This window comes from Sceloporus undulatus, chromosome 2 (assembly GCF_019175285.1).
Source record: "Sceloporus undulatus isolate JIND9_A2432 ecotype Alabama chromosome 2, SceUnd_v1.1, whole genome shotgun sequence".
In the NCBI taxonomy this organism is placed as follows: Eukaryota; Metazoa; Chordata; class Lepidosauria; order Squamata; family Phrynosomatidae; genus Sceloporus; species Sceloporus undulatus.
The window spans coordinates 190,949,012-190,968,166 of NC_056523.1; the positions used below are offsets into that span (position 1 = coordinate 190,949,012).

The following is a 19,155-nucleotide window of genomic DNA, read 5'->3' on the forward strand; positions in this document are numbered from 1 at the left end:
AAATCGATAGCTATCCAGCTGGAATAAAATGGGTCAAAGTGCTTTGGCCTACTTGAGTAATTTTCATCATTTGTGTTTGGACATTTTTGGGTTTTCTGCAGCTCACGCAATTGTCCATCCAGCAGTGACCATGCTGGCTAGGGGATAATGGGTGCTTTAGGGCAAAAATAACCTTTTCCAGGTTCTTCTATGACTTCAAGCAGCTATCAATCAGTTCAGGGTAGTGTGGGGAATACCAGGATTTGTGGAGACTGAGGTTATCTGGATGTAAACATGAAGAAATTCTAGCTTTTAGGCAGTAACATCCTTGGCCCTTGCCAACTCTCTTCACTCTTCCAGTTGTCCAAGCGCTGGAAGGATAGTGACCGTGATGATCTTCTAGATGACTTTGGCTCAGACCATGAAGCTGGAACAAAACCCCGGCGGCTTCTTTCACCACCAAGTCAGCAGGTATGTGGTGTAGAGGAGAAAAGTGGGGAGTCAGTGGTACTGTTACCCGACAGGATTGATTTATGGTGCAACCATGTAACGGCATAGGGCATAGAGCAGCCTCACACACCTGGGTAGCTGTGAGGATCTCTCAAGCACCTGCCACCAAATTGAGTGTCTCTGCCACCATCTCTGCCACCAAATGTGGGGATCTCAGTTTATATACCACTGCTGCTTACACCAAATGTAGGGTTTCCACCCTTTATCCCACCACTGTATACAAGAAGTATGGGGATACTCTTAAGATAATTACAGTAGTGCTATCAGTGGTGAGGATTCCTCTCAGATAATTCCATCACTGTGGCCAAATGTGGGGGGTCTTTACCCATAACCCATCAAACATGAAGACTTCCAGGGTTCATTCCAACACTCAGTGGGACGACTTTCCCTGATCCTCACCTCTGCCACATGGAAGGCCTTCTTCATGTCATCCTTATGTGACACCAACTACAGGGGAAATCTACATGTCCTCAAGATTCATATGAGGATTTATACTACTTTTATCCTCCACAGTACACCACCCTTCTACATTCAATGCAGACACTTTGTCCCAAACCCACTTTTCAGATTGATAGTGATTCTGGAGGCCAAAACTGTATAAAAACTAATACAAAACTTCATTTACAGAACTTTGCACCCAGTTCTAAGCACTACAGTTCAAAAAGGATGTTGACAACTGGACCGTGTCCAGAGGAGGGTGACCAAAATGGTGGAAGGTGTGGAAATCATGCCTTTGAGTAGTGACTTTGGGAGCTGGGAATGTTAGCCTGGAGAAGAGAAGATTAAGAGGTGATATGATAGCCCTGTTTAAATATTTGAAGAGATGTCACATTGCGGAATGAGCAAGCTTGTTTTCTGCTGCTCCAGAGAGTAGGACACACAACAATGGATTCAAACGACAGGAAAAGAGATTCTACTTAAAACACTAGGAAGAACTTCCTGATGGTAAAAGCTGTTTGACAGTGGAAGATGTTCCCTCTGAGTGTGGTAGAGTCTCCTTCAGAGATCTTTAAAACAGAGGCTGGATGGCCATCTGCTGGGGGTGCTTTGATTGTGAATTCCTGCATGGCAGAATGGGGTGGACTGGTTGGCCCTTGGGGTCTCTTATGATTCTATTTATATATAAAATTTGAAATACCACACTCCCTATTCTCAAGCTAAATCAGACCTTTACCAGTCACTCAGCTCAAACTCCTCACACTAACCCCTCTCAAATATGTTTCATCTCAAACCACAGCAGACTCCACTCAAACTCTGCCATTCATGAACTGTCCCATGCAAGTCTCCTTAAACATTCCTCCAACCAGCATCCACTTCAACACTCCATTCTCTCCCTGCAATCAACTGCTACATCCCTCATACTCGCACAATAAATCAAGCAACATTTTAATATACAAATCCATGACACCACAGTACCCTCCAAGTATGTTAGGCATTATGATTGTATCAAACGGATAAGAACAGAGGAAACAGCCATAGCACAATAAAGGTTTGCTTTTTGGCATGTATATATATTTTTAAATATTTTTAAGCTATGGATGGTTGATTCCATGGATAAGAAGGGCCAACTGTATTTACCACTTTACTCCCATCATGGGATCCAAATGTGTGCACTGCTCCAAGGAAGCTTGGAGCTCCAATTACCTGGCAGCAGCTCTCCACAATTTCAGATAGGTTTTTTACAGCCTTACCTGGGGATTTCAGGGACTGCACTCTGCACTGAGTTACAGTCATTTCTACTGCAGACCAGAATGGATCCAACCATTCTAGCATTTTAATGTGGATTACTGTGTTCATGGTAGTGCTAAAATTTGCTTCTGACTTGCATTTCAAAAGCTTAGAGTGGGATACTGATCCTTGGCTTGCACTTGGGGTGAAAGCAAGCTGCTGATCAGTTCACTCCAAATTTGGTAATAATCTTCTGTGAGCAAGTGAGGCTGACAAATCCCTCTTCTTATGCATCTAAGCTGCTCACTTGCATGTCTTACCTTACATGCTACAAAAAAAGATTGCTAGATCATTAGCAGTAGATTTGCAAAGATTTCTGAACCCCCGATATCTAACAAATGTACAAAGAACTCCAAGCCCCCATCCACCCCACCTCAATAACAGGTTGGTTAGATTATATAGTCAGGTATAGATTGGTATGTTTTGAGTCAGCCTAGTGTATGGAAATCACAGGGAACTGGCTCAGCCATTATTTTGCACTAGCAAAAAACAAAACATAGATCCGGTAAGCTTAAGGCCTGCCTGCATCTGCACTTAGCCAGTAACTGACACATTCAAGAAAAAATCTCTTCAGTTTTTCTGTTCACACAACACAAGGGGCTACAACAGGGATGACGAACTTTCTAGCATGGGTGTGTATGTGCAACTGGGGGCTTTCTGGAATGCATACATCCCTTCATTTTCTTGACACTGAATCTGTAGCAACTCTGTAAGGTGCTACAACATTGTTGTGCCTCAGAGGCCTGAAAGACAAACATAAAAATAAAGCCCCCTTAAAGCCATAATAAAGTAAGAACTGGAAGAATGATACCATGATTTCTGCAGTAATGGGAAGCAGTGGAGGCTTGGTTAGAGGATTCTTGGGAGAGGAATGCCTAATCAGAGAAAAACTCTGACTAAGCTTCTGTAGCTGTTCACATCTTAGAAGTGGGAGCTAAATTTTTTTGGCTCAAATCAGTCATGGAGTGGAGCCAGTGGCCACTGGTCATTCAGCCTCACCCAGTTCCAAATCGGTTCCCTGTAAAGGTTCAGTTGCCAAGCACGAGTCTTAAGGTTGGGAACCAAGGTGCAAGTAGGAAATTCTGGGCCAAAAGCCTAGGCAGAAGATGGTATTCTTTTCTCTGAAAGCTGCCTTCTTCTTCCTCTTCCTAGAATGAGCCTCAACAGGAAAAGCCTACTATGGATCCTGCCACTCCTTTGACCAACAGCCAGGAGTTGGATAGTGGTGTCGGCCGCACGGACGAAAGCACACGCAACGAGGAGAGCTCAGAGCATGACCTCCTAGGAGATGAAGCACCCAGTGCTGCCAACACACCGGGGACCCTGCGCAAGTTTGGGCCCAGCCTACAGCCCCGTGAGTTCCATTACAGTATGGACTCACTGCTGGCAGGGGAGCCCCCGAGCGCCATGGCTACAGACATGATGCCAGGGCTCACTGACGAAGAGTACGAACGCTACCGAGAGCTGCTAGAGCTGAAGTGCCACCTGGAGAATGGCAATGACCCAGGCCTGGTGAGCGCAGCACTGGACGTCAACCGCAACGAGGTGGCTCTGCTAGAGGAAGAGCTCCGCCACCTGGAGTTTAAGTGCCGGAACATCCTGCGGGCCCAGAAGATGCAGCAGCTCCGGGAGCGCTGCATGAAGGCCTGGCTGCTTGAAGAGGAAGGATTGTACACCTTGGAAGGGGAACCCAAGAAACATGAGCTGTCTGACATCACTGAGCTGCCAGAACGCTCCGACAAGGACAGCACCAGTGCCTACAACACTGGGGAGAGTTGCCGAAGCACCCCTTTGCTGGAGAGCCCCTTGCGTCGCTTGGCTGAGCCCCCTAACCTCAACCGGACTGCTCCTCCTTCTCCACCACAGCCCAAATTCCGTCGGGAAGAGCGGGTACGGCGCAGCCCCAAGGCAGCCGGGGAAGGCAGCCCCTATCTGAGCCGGAGGCAGCGGGAAGAACCACCAGCTCCCATCAGCCCCATGAGCCTAGCCAGCATATGTAAAGACTCTCTCGGGGGCAAAGCAGAGCCCCGCATGGAGTGGAAAGTGAAGGTGCGCAGTGATGGCACTCGCTACGTGGCCAAAAGACCAGTGAGGGACCGGCTGCTCAAAGCCAGGGCCATGAAGATCCGGGAAGAACGCAGTGGCATGACCACAGATGATGATGCTGTCAGTGAGATGAAGATGGGGCGCTACTGGAGCAAAGAGGAACGGAAGCAGCACTTGATCCGGGCCCGGGAGCAACGGAAGCGCCGCGAGTTCATGATGCAGAGCCGGCTGGACTGTTTGAGGGAACGGGAAGGCAGCGAAGCCCGGGGGGTGTCTAGCGAGGTCAACATCTTAGCCTTGAGTCACCGCAAAACCATGAAGAAACGGAGTCGGCGCATCCTGGACAACTGGATTACCATCCAAGAGATGCTGGCCCACGGCACCCGCTCGGCTGATGGACGCAGGGTTTACAACCCATTACTGTCTGTCACCACTGTTTGAGTGCACAGGAAGGGAACAGAGAACCACAGTGGGGTTTTCTCCCACACCCCATGGTGTGTGCTGGCGAATGAAAACCAAGACAGGATAAACCATTCTTCCATTACCAGGATGGTTATTCTTATTTTTTTAAACACACCAGGGAAACATCGTATTACTACCACCTGAGCACTGTGGGGCTCAGAAGGGCCCACCTCTCTGAACCAAAAATTTAGAGTGGAACAGTAAGCCCAGCATCCCTTCCTGCCTTAAGAATTGGGGGATAAGTAGAGGGATCCCTTCCCCCAAGCTTGCAACCCTCAGGAGCTTGCTGTGGGACAAGGTCTGTTCCTCCTGATGGTCAAATAATCTGTTTGAGAGGTGACTGCGCAAGGCATCTAAGCCCACCTGTTGCTTCTGGAAAAAGCTTTTGCTGGCTTCACCCCTGCCAACCACATTCTGAAGCACAAGGAACCAGCTGTGGTCTACATAAGAATGTGCAGAGCACAAGGAAAGCAAAGAGGAGGTTCATCCCGTACAGGTCAAGAAGACTTGTGAAGATCTCTCCCCTCCCATCCAACCCAAGTTGAGATGTTGTGACCTCTTTCTTTCCTCTTTTTCTTTCTCTCTTTTTCTCCTTCTCCTTTCTCTTTTGTGGTTGTGGCTCTCAATTTCGTTTCATTTCTCTATTTGAAGCTGGAAGTCTGGGCCCTGGAGGCTCATCTCACAAGTGACTGTTCCCTTCCTGCATTTTCTACCATCTGATTGCTCCTGCCCTGACTTCAGGGGGAGGAACATTAGCTTAGACTAAGGAGCAGATAGCTTGTGTTAAAACCTGTATCCCAAGGCTGAACTTGCATTGTTAAAATAAAAAGAAAATCGTTCTTTTTAGTCATTGCAAAACATCCTCATAAAAATCAGTTTCACGGGGCTTTATTTCTCAGGTGGAACAGTGCTGGGCATCTGAGAATAACAGCCCATTGGCATAACTTAGCCCTGCTATAAACACACACCTTGAGTCAATAACACGCTGAGGGTAAATTTAACAAACAATATTCCTTTGGGAAGATAGACACACAACGACAGCTGAAGAAACAAGATTAGTTGCACTTCATAACCATACACTGAGCAAGTCACCTTCATGAGGTCTAGCAGCATGACCTCAGGATTTCAGAAGTATCAGCTAATAAATAAGTGCATTTGCACTGTTTTCTCAACTTCCACATAAGGAAGAACCCATAATACCTAACGGTACGGTTGACAGCAAGAGCAGACTAGTTCCAGAGGTTGAGGGACTCCATCAGACCTCTGTGGAAACTCAGGGGCTGGTAATGCCCCTAGTCTAAAAATTTGTGCCCAAAAATTGGCCCCAAAATCCCAGGTTGACTTATTTATAGGTCAGTATGATAATGTGATAGCAGCTCTTTCAGATTTCTCCATGCAGTGGAAGATAGTCTCTCTTGCTGCGTGGACACACACACACACAGACTGAAAGAGCCTCCATATTTTACCCTCGACTTATCCATGGGTCATGGCAAAATCCATAATTTTGGCTCCAAAACCTGCCCTCGACTTATACATGAGGTTGACTTATAGGTGAGTATATACTGTACTCTTTTGGCCCCTAGCGGATGCAAAAGACATTTTCTGCAAATAATTTTCAGGGGTTGGTGGGAGACATAAAAAATGGGTTTGGCTACCTCCATGCAACCCACTCTCCCCAGTTGTTTTACATGCACTAATCAGTCATAGCCTAGATCAGTGGTCCCCAAACTGTGCCCGTTAAGAGACTTTGGACTTCATCTCCCAGAAACCTCAGCCATGTTGGCCAATAGCCTGGGATTCTGGGAGCTGAAGTCCAAAATCCCTTAAAGAGCAGTTTGGGGAACCACTGGTGTAGATGAAACAAAGGTTTACAGCTCAGTGTTTTAAGGCAGTTGAAATTAGAACTTCAATGTCATTTTTAAAAGCAGCTAGTGTACATCACAATTTTCACAAATCTGAAAGTTATAATACAAACACCATGAACATCGTGGTCTGTTATTCCACTGCAGCAAGAACCAGCCAAATGATTCAGTCTTATTTTGTATGATGATCTATTAACATATAACAAAAAATATGGTTCCATTCCTGTTTTGGAGAGATTATGTATAGGCATCATTTATCCTTGCTACAGCTCTATAATACATCAATCAGTTTAATTATCCTCACCCTTCCCATAAACTCTACAAGCATGAAGGGGGAAGACTCTTGCATTCGTAGCTTTCTGAAATCTCCAAGCTTTCTTGGAAAGAATCCATGCAATAGCCTACAGGAAAAGAAAATAACTCCCCCCTCATCCCTGGTACCACAACCAATGGTATCATAGGGCAAAGCAAGGGGCCACGGTATGAATTTGCTATTTACTTTCAAGGCTTGGTAGCACATAAGTGGGAATGAATGTCCCTTCCATTGGCTACAGCAGCAATCAGAAATGTATGTCAAATCTGACATCATATAGTGCAATACACACGGCTGATGGCTTGTTCTCACTGCAACCAGCAGACATGATTGCAGGCTATTTTGGCACACTTTTTAAAAGGCCCACTGCTCACAAGGAGAATGAAAATGTGCTTCCTTTTTAGTACCACACACTCACTATTTGCTTGCTTGTTTGCTTGACCTCATCTTTACTCTAACAAGCTCATGGTGTCTCTTTTCCTCCCTGCTTTATCACCTCAACAGCCCTGTGAAGTAAATCTAAATTAGACTTCAATGATGAGGTTCAGTACTCCCTTGTAGAAACTGCAGAGGCCCAGAAACCCTACCAAATTGTAATAAAGGCAGGACTCAACTTATTTCTCCTAGATGAGGCAGGACAAAGCAACATTAGAAGCCACCCATGTCCCAGAAATCTCACACATCTAGGGGAAAGCAAAGATGAATGGTGAACAGAGCAGCTGAGCAATGCTAACTCCATCATGTTGAGCAGGTCATGCATAAAACTATTCTGGGTGTTAGGGAAGGTCAAGCTCTCTTCAAGCAGAGAAACAGCACCAATGAGATAGCTCTGGCTCCTTTGCTTTAGCGAAGTGTAAACAGGAAGCCATCCCTAACTGATTCTATGGCGTCTCAGGATCACAGTGAGTGTTGTATTCAAGTCAGAGATGCTTTCTCCACAGCCTTTTGTGGCTGGCTCCCCCTCTCCATTTAATCCCGCATTAGTGTGACTTTAGAGCAATGGTGTAATCTCACCCCCACTGCTCTGGCTCACACCAGGAGCCTCTGTCATTAGGGGGATAAGGATATTGCTGTACCCAGAGACAGGCTGCTTAACAGGATTAAGGCAAAGGAAAATGGGCCCAAAGCTCAGAAGTGGGAAAGTGGCTGCCATCATAGCCTTATCCCTACCACTAAGCTGGCCTCTGAAGACACTGTAGAGCTTCTTCCTTTAGCGCAGGAAACTCAAGTACAGAATGCTCTGGTTCAGTCCAGGAATCCACTATCATTTTATAACAGGCATTTAAACTCCCTGACATCCTCAAAAAGTTCATTTTATAGACAAGCAAGATGGAGTTACCTAAAAACTCTAAAGGCACTAGATCCTGTCTGATTTTAGAAATTAAGCAGAGTCAAGCCTGATTAGTACTTGGATGGGAAAACGCCAAGGAACATAATTGCTGTAGACTACATTCAGAAGAAGGCAGTGGCAAACCATCGCTCAATATTCCTTGCCCAAGAAAACCCTACGAAATTCATGGTGTCACCTGAAGTCAACAGCCCACTTGGAGGCATATACTTTAAGGTACTGAACAAATACTTCCTACCTGAATTCTAACAGGCTGTTCTGAGCAGTGACACCAGTTTTCATACACATTCCTGTACTTTTTCATTGCTCTGTTCCCTACTAAAATAATGCATGGTGGACCTTCAAGACTTGCCAGCCAGCTACATTTCTGAAGTGATACAGCAGGAATAGCTGGTATGGACCCAGTGTAGCAAAAAAACCTTTACCCTACCACTGAAAGAACAGACAGAGAAAACAGCAAGGTTGGCATGAAGGGTTTACTGAAATGACTTATGCTTGGATGTTGCTCTTGGCAGTGAAGGCCATGTAATATACTAGGAGACCAATGAAGGCTGCCAGCACCTCAGTGGAAACCCATGGTCCGCTCCAGGCACCCTGAAATGGGAGAAGAAAGAAAGAACAGAAACAGGTTGGTCATAGAACTTTGTATGTTTAAAGAGAGGTACAAAATGCTATGTAGCTGAATTACCAACATTACTCTACTTTTGACTCTTCTCTAAATTCCAAAGGAAGAACACACTACAGCACCTACAAAGATGAGGTGTACAGCATGACCCACATATCCATGGGGGGTATATTCCTGGACGCAAAATGATGGATACTAGCAAACCCAACTGAAATTAATGACTTTTAATGGAAGCATACTATAGAATTTTGCTGAGGAACTAGAAATGCCTAGAGAGAACTAGGAATCTTTAGGTCCTCCAGGACAACTCTACAGTCAACATCTGGCGGAAGCATACGGGACTCGTAGATACGGAGGCAATACTGTACCGAGAAACTAAAAATGATTAGCTGTGTGAGCAGATGGTTTCAAAAGAAGGCAGAAAATTGCATTAATGTTTAGCCGAAGCTCAGATGTTGTTGGAATCATCTTAGCAGTCAAGTAGTAAATCAGGGATCAGGATGATCCCTGGGAAGATGTTTGCAACCCATAATGTCCAATTAGAGACCGTTTCTGTGATTCTAGAAGTGCTGGATAACAGTGCCTCATGGGGGTAGCAATTCATCCAGCCTGGGGGAGTCATCAGCCTAGGCCAACTCCAAATTACTGCCTAATCCCTAACACCTCAATTTAGTATATGGGACAATAAAGGGAATGATAGTGAGCAGAGATGGCTGCAGAAGGGTACAATTTAGTATTCATCACAGTGTCACAGAAAACCGATTTCTCTTGACTCATTTTCTTTTTAAAGCAATGTTTTAGCCCATGTGGGAAGGGAAACATCAGCAAACTTTAGGAGCCAGGGTTTTCCAATGTTTGAGGTTTCAGTGCTCACCACAGATCTTTACTCCTCCATCCCTTTGCTATTTCAAGATACTACAAATGATGCTACCTTATTCTTCCTGGCTTTCCCTCATTGCCATCTTTTATGAATTTCTGTATCTGAATAAAGACTGCAGAATAAATAAATAAATAAATAAATTCCAATTTATTTGACTATGGAGGGTGGATTTCTGGATAGATGAAGGCCAGATTATACACAGCCTCAGGTGTAAACTGTTACTATCCTATCCCTAAGATGTACGTGGGGTCATCCTGTTATGCCTGATGCCAAGTTCCATGCTCTCCTGCACCAAAATTCACATGCACATGAGTTCATCCAATACCTAAATCAATCCTGGAAGAGTATAAAAATATTCTCCTTGTCCTCACAGACTGGCAACTGGAGATTAGCAATTCCAGTGGGGCAAACATCTTAAGTGTTTGGTGTATCTGGCAACTTAGAAATGATAATCTACTGTAAACATGTATCTGAGGAAGTAGGCTCAATCTACAAAAGCCAATGATACCATCCTCTTTCTTTCAGTTAGCCTCAGTGGTGCTACAAGAAGCTTTTGCATACTGATTTTCCAGACTAACATGGTTATGCTTTCGAATTCTATAAACAACATAGTTAACCCACTTTGATTAACTCTTGGAACTCCTGATGATCCACCCAATGTTATCTTGAATGCTAACTACCCTTTTCTACTGAGCAGTAGACTCCCCCTACCCCTTTACTCACTCGATGATCCACACTGACTGTAAACAAGGGCTTGATATCAGAGACGTCCTCGTTGTTGCGTTGAGCCTAGGACAAATGAAAAGAATTGGTTGACACACAAATTAGGTAATTATACCAAGCTCTCCATTGTATAATGTTGGGAAGCAAATGTGGTACCATGACTATTCCCCTACAGTGAATTAAGTACAACGGTGAATACAGCAGAGGAAGAAGATAGCCAAAGGTTACACAACAGCATCAGGTTTACACAGATTTACTGCGTAAACTTGATGCAACTTGAGCTATGAGATGAAGTTGATGAGCTATGAGATCTGAAAGTCTAAGAAAGTACTGGGAGCATATTTTCAGAACAGTATCAAGAGAGGTAGGAGCAATGTTTAATCACTGAAGCTCTGATCTTTAAGGGATCCTTGCAATTTGCCATGGAATGAAGTCTCACTTTTGGCTCAGGAGTGGGCAAAGTGTAGCCCTTCAAAGGCTGTTGGATTACAACTTCCAACATTCATAAATATTGGTTATGCTGACTTGGGCTGCTGAAAGTGGCAGACTAACAACATATAATGAGATGCACTTGGTCCAGCTAACTATACCCTATATAGACAGACAGCAGCAGTTGAGCGAACAAGCACTCTATATATGCAGAAGTATATAACTTTACTCCTTTTCTAAAACCAGACAATGGTAGAAGGCAAAGTGACAACAATTATATTAACTGGTTAGAGCACAAGGAATTAAACTGCAAGGCAAAACAGCACCAACTAGAGCATTTTTTATGCAACTAGAGAATTTCACCAATTTTAAAACTGCCTACAAATCCAAATGATGAAATTAACATCCACATCCTCCCCACTTCATTATTTTCTAGGAATCTGTTCCCCTTTAATCTCTGTCAGTGATAGTCAAACTTTTGATCTTTGGGACCCCCGCTTTATATCTACAAGCAGACATCACACACACACCCCACTCGATGTAGTAGTATACAAATAAAAGTATTTTGTTTATTTAGTAAGCCATCTCCTTCACTCCAGCAGGGGGCAGGCTCACCTTACGCAAGATACTGTAAGATTCCTCATCGAAGAATTTCACTTCATAGGTTCCAGAGCGGGCCAGCTTGTGCTCCATACTCCAAGAGACCTAGCAACAAAATAAATATTGGAGGACCACTTCTAGACTGTAGCTGCACTGCACAAGCCACTGGGGAGAGATACAAACACATATATACACAGGCACACTTGCACACATGTACTACCCGCTTCAGTAGCCAGGGCTACACCAAGCCAAACAAGCCAATGGTTCGAGGTAGCAGCTTGCTTTAGCATGGAACACACTAAGGGGAATCTATGAAGTCAGACCCACCATAAATCTAGAACCATGCGTTTATGCCTCTTTTCCTCCCAATTCATACAGAACTATGACCAGCATGTTGCTGAGTAAAAAGGCAACATCAAATATATACCATAAACCATTTGGCAGAGCAAGTTACTGGTAAGCTGAACAGTTTTCATATCACTATAAAAAAATTATTATGGGCAAAATATACTCAATGGATAGATTACGTTGTACAATAACCTTGTTCCGATACCATTATTCTTCACTATCGGTGATGTGAATCATAGCTTTTGGTAAAGGAGCTCGATGCCAAAATGCTGTAGTAATTCAATGAATTTGGCTTATTTCCACTTAATTTATTTTTTAGTAATTTTAATGTTCTTGTAACATTTTTAAACAATGAAAGTAAAAATACAAGAAAAACAAAAAAAGAAAGAAAGGGTGAGGGTGCTAGATTTTAACAAAACATCAAATTGTATCAGATCTGAAATTTTGAAATCATGGGGGGGGGGGAAATTACCCATTTTCTCCCTCCAACATGTTTTCAGAAAAACTGGCGAGAGGCTGCAGTATTGGCACCCTTTATAGATTCAATGTTACTTTGTTATTTTAGGAACACAAAAAGCAATAGTAACTTGGATTAGCATTCCACTACCTCTACCAGGAGTCACTGCTTGTTCTCACCTGATAGCGACCAACATCCTGGCCCCGAGTGACAGGAAACTGTTTGCCATTGACATCTGCATAGAGTGCCACATTCTACAAAAAGAGAAATTATGACAAACATCACAACCACAGAAATCCACAGCACACGCTAATATTGAAGGCTTGCTCTGATCTGTGTTATGTTGCCTCAACAGGCCTCAAACAGCAAGAAAGGCAGACTTTCTCTATTCTGTTGAGTAACTGGATTTGAGAGAACCCAGAAATATGGGTCTGAAGTTAAACAAGATTCTCAGATGGACCTCCAAATGTGGCTTTCTGCCCTTTCCTAAAACGTGCATGTATCACCCACTTCAGTGGCTGGGGCTACAGCAAGCCAGGCCAGCCAGTGGTTCAGGGAGACAAGCTGCTGTGGCATGGAGTACACTATGAGAAGTCCATGGAGTAGGACCTACCATAAATCCAAAGCCATGCTCAATTTGGGATGTGCACATTACACACCTGGAACACTTCCCCTCGGCTCCCAGAGCTGTACCAAGACTCCTTGACAGCAATCCCAAGAAAGTGAAATAAGCCCGCCATAGAGGCACTCACTTGAGCTCCGTTCTTACAAGTAAGGGAGATCTCAACAACAAAGACCGTCTCAGAAGAGATAACTGCGTCTGAGGTAGTGTAGTAGGATGGTGAGATGACTGGTTCTGTGCATGTTTCAGCTGACAGGAAAGAGAAACTGTCTTATGAATCAAAAACTTTCCAGCTTGAAAGCACATGTCAGTATTTGAAGCCATTCAGAGAATAGCCTATATGGCAGAGCCCAGGACTCAGCATATCACAGGACAAGAGGCATTTCTGTCTTGAGCAGAAATGCTGTCTTGAGCAGACACTGCTTGCTTAATGAACTGAATCTTTAAGGATGCTGAGAGAGAAAAGGCCTCAAGGAGAAAAGAAAACAATTTCCACTGTTTAAAAACACAATCCATATAAATGCAGAGATCAGAGCTCTGCATTCAGATTTATGAACAATGATTGGTGTGTTATGGTTACAGTGGGCCCTTGGTATCCACTGGGGTTTAGTTCCAGGATCTCCTGAGAATAACAAAATACAGTATATGGATACTGAAGTCCCATTATAAACAATGGCACAGTAAATTGGCATCCCTTACATAAAATGGCAAAATTGATGTTTATTTATTGGAATGTACTGTATTTTTGAGACCGCTTTAACTGCCCTGGCTCAAGGCTAGAGAATGCTGGGAGCTGTAGTTTTGTGAGATGTTTAGCCTCCTCTGTCAGAGAGCTCTGAGGCCACAATAAACTACAATTCCCAGGATTCCCCAGCACTGAGCCAGGGCAGTTAAAGCAGACCCTGAGCCCCTCATACAGACTCAGTGGGAACAAGACGTGAGTACGCTTTTGAGTTCTGTTTACACAAAACTAAACACAACTTCTAATTGCCTTAAAACAATGGAGAAGGAAACACTCAACACAATACTACTCTTGTTTACCTGGAAGTAAATCCCATGAAAACTGACTTACTTCTATTAACCAAATAATGTTTGAGACAATACTGCGTTACAAGAACTTAGGTTTCATGTCAAACTGGTATAGGGATAAAAAACATGGATTGCCACCTCCCAAACCATTGGTCAGCTCTTTTTCCAGGTCACTTGTAGAGCCTTCTCTCTAGGAATAATCTCTAGGTCTTTCAGTGCAGCTTTTGGTTAAAGTTGACCATAGAGTTGCACTGGAGGAGGACCTAGATATTCCTAGAGAGGACATATTAATCAAATCCGTGAATAATCAAAGCTGCAAATATCAAAGCCACAAATACGAAGGGATGAATGTACTTTTAAAAGGCTGGACAGCAGTTCTGGATTATGCACCAACAGTCACCAAACTAGATATTATTATTATTATTATTATTTTGTTATCTAGGGTGAATCTACACTGCAAAAGCAATGCAGTTTGACATCACTTTAAGTGACGCAGCTCCCTCCCATGGAACCCTGGGATTTGTAGTTTTGCAAGGTCTTTAGCCTTCTCTGCCTAAGAGTGCTGACAAAACTACAGATCCCAGGATTCTGTAGGATAATGGACTCATGGCTGTTAAAAGTGGGGTCAACCTGGACTGTTTCTACAAGGCAGATAAGGGATTCCCTATTTTGGCCTTCCATGTATTTTAGACCTCAAGTCCCATCAGCCCCAGCCAGCGTGGCCAACAGCCAGGAATGCTGGGAGCTGAACTCCAAAAGAGGGAGAGGACCACAGTTTGGGAACCACTAGTGTAGCTTCTTGGAAGAGGCTTCTCTCCCTCCCTCTCAGGAGTTTAATCACAGTAACAACTAGAAAGCAGAACATGAAGGCTGCATCCACACTGCAGAGATAACTCGGTTTGATACCGCTTTAAGTGCCATGGCTGAAGGCTATGGAACCCTAGCAGCTGCAGTTTGTTATAGCACCAGAGCAAAGCTCCCAAGATTCCATGGGAGTTAAAGCGCGGTCAAACCGAATTATTTCTGCAGTGCGGATGTAGCCACGGAGAGTCAACTGAGCCCTGTTTTGCTTGGTAAGGAAATCTACGGAAGCTGCGCAGGGTCTGCATACCTCGCACTCCGCTCAACAGGAGCAGAGCAGGGACGAACCACAGCGGTCCCAAGCCGGCCATGGCCGAGCAGCGAAAGAACGGCCAAAAGGACCCACCTGGAGATGTATTAGCCAATCATACCGCCTCCCGCGCAGAGGATGTCGGGAAGAACTGGACAACCAGCCAATCAGTGCCGTTCGTCCGCCGTCCTCCGTCACATGACACAAGGAGGAGCCTCCGAAAGAAAGAGACGTGGCCTTTGCTGAAAGAGTCCTAAAATGGCTGCCCGCGACTTTTGTGGCGCTCGTGTTCAGCACTGCGCATGCGTGATGTGGAACACGTTTCCAGTCCGGAGATGGGATTATAAAGAAATAAGGACATCAAATAGGGCCCTAAAACATGGCCGCCTGGGACTTATTTGGCGCTGACTTAGCAACTTGACAAAGGGCAATAAAAATGGGAATGGCTCGCACATGCGCAATGGGTTACCTGGCTTTGCTGGCCTTCAGCCTTTTCAAAGCCATTACGTACTTTAAAACAGTGGTCCACAAACTGTGCCCTTTAATGGATTTTGGACTTCAGATCCCAGAAGCCTCAGCCGTGTTGGCAAATAGTACGGGACTATGGGAGCTGAAGTCCAACATTCCTTAAAGGGCACAGTTTGGGGACCACTGCTTTAAAAAAATAAAAGCCATGTTAGTATGTCTTGTGAGAGTCAGTGTGGCGTAGTGGTTTGAGCACTGGACTGTGACTCTGGAGACCAGGGTTCAAATCCTGGCTTGGCCATGGAAACCCACTGGGTGGCCTTGGGCAAGTCACTCTCTCTGGCTTTAGAGGAAGGGAATGGCAAACTCTCTGAACAAATCTTGCTTAGAAAACGTGGAAGGCACACAAAACAACAAGGGGCCAAGGGCCAAAATACCCTAAAAGCACCATTGCCTGCCTGATCTTGGAAGCTAAGTAGGGCCAGCCTTGGTTAGTACTTGGATGGGAGACTGCCAATGAATACCATAGAATCATAGAGTTGGAAGATACCACAAAAGCCATTCAGTCCAACCTCCTGCCATGCAGGAAAGGACAACCAAAGTACCCCTGACAGACAAACATCCAGCCTCTTTTTAAAGACTTCCAAGGAAGAACCCTCCAGTACTCTCCAAGGAAGGAGTGTGTTCCACTGTCAAACAGCTCCTACTGTCAGGAAGGTCCTCCTAAAGTTTAGGTGGAATCTCTTTTTCTCTAGCTTGTATCCATTGTTCCTTGTTCTAGTCTTATGGCAGTCTTCCCCATGCGTCTCTCTCTCACTTGAGGGGCAGAAACTGTTACTGCATAGGGTGCCTGGTTTGTTTCCCTGCCCTCTAGTTGCTAATCCTTATATTGGAGACTTGGATAAGCCTGTAGTGCCTCTTGCTGAAGAGTGCCAAAGTCTGCCATCATAAACAGACACTTGCTGAAAAGTGGAGCCCATTGAAAGCTATGAGGTTTCCTTCTGAACGAATATGACTGTAAAACTTGAAAAAGCTAGACTTGATCACCAAGGGAGGTGCCCTTTCACTGGAGATCTAGTCCCATTAGCCAAAGTGACATTGTCCTTGGATGCAGTGTTCTAAGTGGCAAACATGTCTCTCTGGTTGGCCAAATTTTGACTACAACCAGAATCTAATAATCAGTGACCCCATCAGATTCACCCATGACAACTGAGAAAAACTGTGAACACATTCCTTTACCATGCTGCTTGGCTCTATCAGCATTGTCCCACAAGTGAGCCATGCAAGTGCTGTGTGCATCCACACTGGTAACAGCGTTTCACTACTAAGGCTCTCTCTACCCTTCACTGCCTGCTTCTTGGGTCGTTGCTTGTCTGGAACACTCATTTCCATTCCACTTGCCATTGCTGATTCCTGCTGTACAACTTTTCCTCTACTGGAATCTATCAAGCGGTCTCTGTTCCTCTTCAAGCAGCCTCTCGGTGATATATTGCAGGGTCAGGTCAGCTCCAGGCATTGCCTCCAGGCTTGCTACCAGCACATTCTCGGGATAGCAGGGGTGATCAATCCACTTTCACTGGGTTCTTCCCCATGCACTAACTGCAAGGCAGGAGTCCACATTATTTTCTGTTATATTCCATTGGGACTCAACTCACCTTCTCCCTCTGTTTTATTTTACCTGCCCTGCTAACCAGACAGAGGCAACCCCTTCTCCAAAAGATGAGTTGTAGGTAATAGTATAAATGGATAGTAAAGGAGAGATAGATAGAAATAATAAGGAAAAGTGCAAAACGGAAGGTAAAAGAGATAAAGAAAGCCACAAAATGACAAAAGCTACCCAAATGACCACTGCTCAGTGGGTCTCTGGGGAGAATCTTCAAGACAGATTAAAGAAAATATTTACGTCTTCAAGTGAAAGTAAAAATGATCACATAATAATAAAAAATAAAAGAGGTAAAGAGTCCAGGTGGATGCCTGGCTCTAAAGGCTGTATAATGGTTGAAGAAAGGGGTGAAGAATCTGGGCAGACACATGGCTTAATACCCGTTCAAATGCATACTAAAACAACTAAAAAATTTAACCAAGCAGAAAACAGACAACTTTGGTTCAGAACAAGCCGATTTATGGAAGTAGATGGAGATGAACAACAGGCAAAGAAGTGTACAAAGAAAATAAAACACATGGAAACAGTGGGATTTAGAAGAAGAAATATTAGCAAATGAATCAGTACAGGAAAAGATGGAAGATTATGATTCCACTCATGTGGAGGAAGACAAGGAGATAGTAGCTCAATGGCTATTTCCTACAGATAAATTTACAAATCTGCTTAGAAGAGTATTGCAAACTTTAGGCTTACAGTAGGAAAAAGGTATACAATCACAGGACAGCAAGGATAAGGATAGGAAGATTGCAAGAGTAATACAAAAACAGATAAGGCAAGGCGACGTGATTCCAGTACCAGAGATTTTCAAGGAATTACAATAGAAATGGAATGGAGTTCATCCTTGCAAACCAAATAATATGTGGGATATTGTCAAAAACTATACTCTTTTGGCAAAAATGATAAGGAAATGTTGAAAGTCCCATTGATTGATGAAGCAATTGTGGCATTAATATCAGAAGCCATATCCCCACATGAGGGAGACACTGCATTAAAGGAGTTGGATGAGAGACAAGTAGATCCTGCACTGCAGAAAGTGCATGAAAGCTCAGCATCAACTGTTAGAACATCAATAGCAGCATCAATGTTCTCTAGAGCAGCTGTATTACGGATGCAAGAAATACCATGCATGGAGGTGGATGAGGAATGGCAAGACCAATGAAGTTCAGAGGACAAAGAAACAAGTGGTATCAACCAGTAACAGAATATGGGGGGGGGGGGAGTTTCACATTCAGACTGAGCCAAAGAGGCTAATGCGAAGCATGGAAGGATGCAGTATTGACATAAGAACATTGGCTGTAAGAGGAAGGTTGAGGAATACAGTACTGTATTGGACACCTATGGTCAAGAATAACACGGGTGCTACAGATAGTAACATCAGGATATAATTTCAACAAAAAGACAAGATCAAGATACCTTTCTTGTTGAGTACCAAAAGACAACAGAATAATTCAGAATGAAATACACTTGATACAGACACAGGCAATAGAGGTAGTACCAGAAGATCAGAAATACACAGGAATATACTCACTATTTTTTGTTGTGCCCAAAAGCAATGGGACATACAGTCCAGTTTTGAATATAAAGTATCAACAATTATGTGAGATGCTTCAGGTCCAAAATGGAAATTTTGCAAACTATCAAGGAAAGTTTGAGGGAAAGGGATCTACCGATTTCAACAGACAAGAATGAAGCCTACTTACATATTCCAATGTCAATAGAAAGCAAAAACTATCTCAGATTTGCATATCAGAGCAAGCATTACCGATTCAAAACTCTACCGTTCGGCTTAGCATCAGCACCAAGAGTATTGACAAAAGTGTTAATTCTGTTGATAGCATTTCTTAGAAAACAAGGCATTAAAATGTATCCTTATCTGGATGACATATTATTAACAGCAGATACATTGGTTCAGATTCGGAAAGACACTTGATTAATGATACAAACATTGGAGAAGT

At 43.9% G+C, this 19,155-nt stretch overlaps 2 protein-coding genes and 1 non-coding gene across 4 annotated transcripts in view; 1 reads left to right on the plus strand and 2 right to left on the minus strand.

Moving 5' to 3' along the window:
- Positions 1–5,077, plus strand: part of PDZD4 (PDZ domain containing 4) — a 36,310-nt gene extending 31,233 nt beyond the window's left edge. For both annotated transcript variants that reach the window (XM_042451925.1, XM_042451926.1), the window contains exons 7-8: positions 340–450; positions 3,370–5,077. In XM_042451925.1, the coding sequence (XP_042307859.1) occupies positions 340–450; positions 3,370–4,704 (1,446 nt within the window). In that variant the 3' untranslated portion in view covers positions 4,705–5,077. The remainder of the gene's footprint in view (positions 1–339; positions 451–3,369) is intronic.
- A 3,632-nt stretch (positions 5,078–8,709) lies between these two features.
- On the minus strand, positions 8,710–15,228 carry SSR4 (signal sequence receptor subunit 4). Its single transcript, XM_042451928.1, has 6 exons — positions 15,073–15,228; positions 13,063–13,181; positions 12,490–12,564; positions 11,521–11,610; positions 10,477–10,542; positions 8,710–8,842 (listed from the first exon to the last, which is right to left on the minus strand). Exons 1-6 carry the CDS (start codon positions 15,131–15,133, stop codon positions 8,738–8,740), a joined length of 516 nt encoding a protein of 171 aa, XP_042307862.1. The 5' UTR covers positions 15,134–15,228; the 3' UTR covers positions 8,710–8,737.
- Positions 12,806–12,942, minus strand: LOC121924564. Its single transcript, XR_006102668.1, has one exon. It is a non-coding gene; the product is annotated as a small nucleolar RNA SNORA42/SNORA80 family (small nucleolar RNA).
- Positions 15,229–19,155: the final 3,927 nt, after the last annotated feature.